Source organism: Setaria viridis, chromosome 9 (genome assembly GCF_005286985.2).
Source record: "Setaria viridis chromosome 9, Setaria_viridis_v4.0, whole genome shotgun sequence".
Taxonomy (NCBI): Eukaryota; Viridiplantae; Streptophyta; class Magnoliopsida; order Poales; family Poaceae; genus Setaria; species Setaria viridis.
In genome coordinates, this window is record NC_048271.2 from 8,681,009 (window position 1) to 8,686,303 (window position 5,295).

At 47.6% G+C, this 5,295-nt stretch overlaps 1 protein-coding gene across 4 annotated transcripts; it reads left to right on the plus strand.

Moving 5' to 3' along the window:
- The first annotated feature begins 1,212 nt into the window (after positions 1–1,212).
- Positions 1,213–5,012, plus strand: LOC117837859 (glycine-rich RNA-binding protein RZ1B). 4 transcript variants are annotated; one of them, XM_034717647.2, is made up of 3 exons: positions 1,302–1,431; positions 3,050–3,500; positions 3,984–5,012. In XM_034717647.2, the coding sequence occupies exon 3, from the start codon at positions 3,987–3,989 to the stop codon at positions 4,815–4,817; it is 831 nt and encodes a 276-aa protein (XP_034573538.1). In that variant the 5' UTR covers positions 1,302–1,431; positions 3,050–3,500; positions 3,984–3,986; the 3' UTR covers positions 4,818–5,012. The 4 variants fall into 4 exon arrangements, with proteins under 4 accessions (XP_034573536.1, XP_034573538.1, XP_072146737.1 ...); XM_072290636.1 differs by having other exon boundaries at positions 1,417–1,431; positions 1,996–3,500; XM_034717645.2 differs by lacking the exon at positions 3,050–3,500 and having other exon boundaries at positions 1,213–1,431.
- Positions 5,013–5,295: the final 283 nt, after the last annotated feature.

Sequence of the window (5,295 nt, forward strand, 5' to 3'; positions counted from 1 at the left end):
CCGGCTGATGTCGACGGTCCTGCACATCTCGACCTCCACGGTGCCGCACCAGTTGAGCCACGCGGCCTTGCTTCGTGCCAGACGCACCCCGCCAAAGCTCTCCACTTCGGCGCGCCAGCACCGCGTGGCGACGGCCGCCCCGCCTCCGCGAAGCCGCGCGTCCCGGCATCGCTCGACGGCGACCTTCCCGGCGCGCTCCACCTCCGCATCGTGGCACCAGGTCACGGACACCTCTCGCGCCTCCTCCGCGCGCACCGCGGCACAGCGGTCAAACCACGCCACCCCGACACTCTCGGCGGCCGCGTCGGCGCGCGGTGGTCCCAGCCCCGCCGCCGCGGACAAGAACGCTCCGGAGGCCGACGTCGCTGCCGAGGCCGCACGGGGCAGCGGTGGGGTGCCCCACTCCGGCCACCGCCTGTCGGTGTTTTAGACTGGCAACCCGCCTAGGGGTACCCTAGGTGGTCTTTTATGCAGTAAGGGTCATCGAGAATCAAGGAATCAATGGTGACGCAAGGAACACGATTTAGACAGGTTCGGGCCGCTAGATCGCGTAATACCCTACGTCCTGTGTGTTGGTTTGTATTGATCTTGGGGATCTGTTTTGAGGGGGGTCCCTGCCCGGCCTTATATACCCAGGAGGGCAGGGTTACAAGTCTGAGTCCTAGTCGGGTACTATTACAGAGTTCTACTCGGAGCCAACCCGAGTAGTTTTCCATAAACATACAAGACTAGTCCGAGTAGGATACGCCCATCCTTGTTCTGATCATGTCCGAGTACGTCCCATAGTGGGCCGTCCAAGGCCTACTCGTGGGTCTGGGGAGTAGTCCCGACACCGCCCGTGCTCAATCCCCCTCCTTCGCCTCTCTGTTTCGAAGAAAGGAGAAGCTTTCTCCCCTTTAACCCCCTCGTTTCCCTTCTTTTTCCACCGAGCCCCCCTCTCTTCAGAATTTGGACTGCGGGTTGATTCCATGAAAGTTGATAGATTTTTTTGAAAGATGACCATGATGGTTGAAAAAGAAATGACATTCTTTCTCTAATAATATTAGGTATAGATATAGATATAGATATAGATTTGCTCAAAGATTTGTCAAAGGCCATAGGTGCCGAGAGAGCGAGAGATCCTACGGCCCATTGTGTGAAAGGAAAAGTTCACGGCCCACGGCCCCCCCGTGCGCGCAACCTCCGATCTCTCTCGCGCTGTCCGGCCCGGCGCTCGCTATTTCCTCACAACCTCATCTTCCTCGTCGTATTCTCCTTCCCAAACCCTAATCTTCCCTCCCCACCCCCGCACATCGAATCCATTGATCGAGAGCGGCGGCGATGGAAGGGAAGGAGGAGGGCCGGATCTTCGTGGGCGGCCTGTCGTGGCAGACGGACGAGCGCAAGCTTGAGGACGCTTTCGGCCGCTTCGGCAAGGTCGTCGACGCGCAGGTACTCCCCCGCCCGTCCCCGTTAGCGCCTCATGCCCCGGGTAGTTTTGCTAGATCTGTTCGTTTGGTGTTGTTCGCGTTGCGATTTCGGACTGTTTGGTGCTTCGAAGGGCCGGTGGGTGTGGTGGTGCAGGGTGGAAAGGTGGATCTGTGGATTGCTTTTGTGTGTGGTCGAACGGGAATGTGCTTTGCGTATGAAGTATGGTTGTATTTTTTTAGGTTTTATGTCTCTCTTTGTGTTCGGAAGTAAGCGCAAATAGGTTGACAGAAAGATAAATTTCTTTAGTTTGAGGTAACCAAATCCTTCCAGAACCAGATTAAAATGATTGAGTAACGGGGCTTCTTGTCATGATAGGCTAAAAGCATTTACTATCATGTACGGCACAAAGGGAATGCAGATACATGCATCTTAACTTCTCAAAAGATTCTTTGCAATGCTGAATGTTTTCTCTCAGTAATTTTCAATGCTGAATGCTTTCTCTCAGTAATTTAACTCACTGCTCTTGTTTTTCCATCTTTCTTTGCAACTGGGTTCTGTTCTCTCTGCCATTCTTTGTTTGGTGAGGCTGAATGAGCTGGCAGATTTCCAGAGCTGGATTGCACCGTGATGCATGTTGCTTTCCCAAGCTGAAATGTTGATGCTGTTCCTTACAGTTAGATGCCTGGATTGTTCACTTTTGCCTGCGTTGAATAAGGGGGAACATCCATTGGTCCTACTGTTGCTAGTGTTCTGCTTTCCTTAGTTCAGTTTGGTGGTCTGATGAAGAGAGGGGATGCTACATTTAATGGAACAATTGGACAAGCAACAGGCATATATGCCCTGTTTTTTCGGTCTGCAGTCCTTTTGATTTTTGAAATTCTGCTCTGCCAGCACAAGAGCTGCACACACCTGTGGAGAACATGCAACAGGGGCCATATCCATGACACAGGAGTGGCCCATCGCTCTACTATGGAACAGTCAAAACAAATTAGTGCTGTATGGGGTTGAGCCGAGTTGATTGGCTGATAAGAGGCAACAGAAGTCATCAATTTGTTATAAGTGTCTGGTTGTGTTTATAGCCATGTCTTCAGTTGGGTTCATTGGCGTGCTTTCAGACAGAGATCATGACCCGCAGTTGACTTGTTTTGTTTCTATTTATATGAGTTGCCTGCATAGTTCCTCTACCTTTGTCAGCATTTAGAAAACTAGCTACAAGCTTGATCTTTTCCCCATCCAGTGTTTTGTTAGAACTAGATAAAGTCATTCTGCTATGATATATGACTGCAACTCTTTATGCATATGCTTAGTTCGTTTCATTGTTATAACAGCTCTAGGAAAATTTGGTTTTGCACTTTTTGTATTTAAAACTCAAGTAACTCCTACTTTAAGGACACCTTGCTCCAATGTTCTTTCTTGTGTAATCCATTTTTTATTAGAACCATTGCTGCTTGACTCAATAAATGTTTCCATTGATTGAAGTTGAATTTTGTTGAAAGTTCAGATTTGCATATAGGTGCATTGGGCAGTATTCAGTGATCATGTATGGACATTTGAAACACTACTGCTGGAGCAGAAAAGTGATGCTAGCCTCACCAGTGCGAACCTCTGATTCATTGTCTCTGTGTGATATTGCTTTCAGCCACCTCCATCTGTTGTATTGCAGTATTGGGAAGACAGACAGGGATTTATTTAGCAGACCAGCTAGCCAGCATCTCAGAGTTTCACTGTTGTTTCCATGGAAATGGAAGTTTTGCCTCTAGGTTTTCAGCATTGGTTTAGATGATCTGGCAAGTAAAGTATATGACAGTGGCATATCTACTAGATTTTCCTGACACCAGAATATGCTGAACTTATTGAGAGAAGTTAGTTCATGTGGGTAGCGGTAAAATTGGCGCCGGTTTGGAAATAGTTCATTTTGCCAGAACATGGTGCCTAGCTTTGCTCCTTGTCCGTGATAATGAGCTTTGCTGTCTTGGGAATAGACTTTTTGATCAAGATAGTTACAGCTAGATGTATATGTGTCAAGATTACGATTGTTCTTGAATCACCAAGATCCAGTAATAACTAATCTCAATGCTTCTCTCTCCAAGGTAATGTCTTAAAATTGTCCAACTATCTCTTAATTTATCCAGAAATGATTCTGGTTAGTGAAAGCATTTCACATAGTAGCTACTATATTAATATGCTGTGTTTTAATGGTCCCTTTGTGTACCACTGCTCCTTAAGATAGCAGTGTCATAAGTGGCAACCTTTTTTGAGCAATGTATGCTTCTGTTTTGAATAAAGTAATGCAGTTTTTAAAAACAATAGTAAGCTTACGTTGAAATGTTAGATCAACTTTTTTGTGCCGAACGGCGAATTATTTGCTGAAATTAAATTATTTATTGCTCCTGGCTTCATTTCAAAAATTCAAGTACTTACTATGGATGGTGCAAATGCTTGTGTATGGGTTGTATTTACTGAAACAATTGTTTCTAGGCCATTTGTTACTGACACCTATATTCTTTTTACTTGGCTTAGTATTGTTTAGTTTTCTCTGCATTCCCTACACTAATGAGCATTTTTATTTGTAGATCATGCTGGAGAGGCACACTAACCGCCACAGGGGCTTTGGCTTTGTGACATTCGAAGATCGGCGGGCAGTTGACAGCGCTATCAAGGAAATGCATGGCCAAGAGTTGGATGGTCGGACCATTTCAGTGAACAAGGCTGAGCCTAAGATGAACACAGATGACACAAGGTATGACAGTGGTGGTGGACGAGCAGAGTATCGTGGTGGTAGAAGTGATGGTCCACCCCCCGGCAATTGCTTCGAATGTGGTCGTCCTGGACATTGGGTTCGTGACTGCCCTAATGCTGCTGGTGGTCGTTCGGGCAGATTCTCATCCAAGTTTAGTGGTGGCAGCGGTGGTGGCAGGGGAGACCGTTTCTCTGGATCAGATAGGTTTGGTGATCGTTACATGGATGATCGTTATGATGGTGGTCGTTATGGGTATCGTGACCAAGTTGACACAAGAGACAGGTATGCTGGGGGCCGTGATCGTTATGCCAATGATCGCTACCCCTCTGGTGGCGATCACTTTGGTGCGGACAGGTACGGAGGTGGTCCAGATCGTTATGCGCCAAGTGGTTATGGTAGGGAGCGAGAAAGAAGCTACGAGAGAGATGGAGTTCGTGGTGGTGGCGGCGGCGGCGGCTATGATAGGAGTGGCCCAAGGGGTGGTGGAAGCTATGACAGGGATGGCCCAAGGGGTGGTGGCTATGACAGGGATGGTCCACGTGGTGGTGTCACTGACCGCTATGGCGGTGGAGGACCTGCACGCTATGATGGAGGAAGTTACAGGGAGAGGCCTGGGCCGTATGATCGCCCCAGCAGGGGAGGAGGACGTTTTGATGATCGCTACTGATGAACTGTCTGTAGACTCAAGCTTTTCATGTTGCAGTAATGTTAGCAGTTTTTCATAGCTGAATGCGTACTGAGTTCTGGAAGATGCTTAATGTATCCTTGGCACTGTTATGTCTGTTCTGTTTTTTCAACAAGTACTGGCACCTGTGTTGTTACTTGATAAGTTTATCTCATTATCTGACGGACTTTTTTTGCACAGTGAGTTCATAAGTCTTCTCTGAGCAGTTGTGCATGTTGGGCTTGCTAATGGATGTTTCTGTTGGGCATGTTGGGCTTGTGTTGGAAGCAGTCCTGGCCTATGTGTTAAGGTTGTCCATGTTTGCATATCATTGTTGATCTGAGTATCTGGTATGCAAGGATTATATTTTCCAGTGATTGCTTGCTGTTGGTTGTGAAATTGTGGGTCTGCGTGGATTATATGTTCAGTGATGCTCGATGGCCATTGTTGTTCTGAATATCTGGTTTGCCAGGATATATTT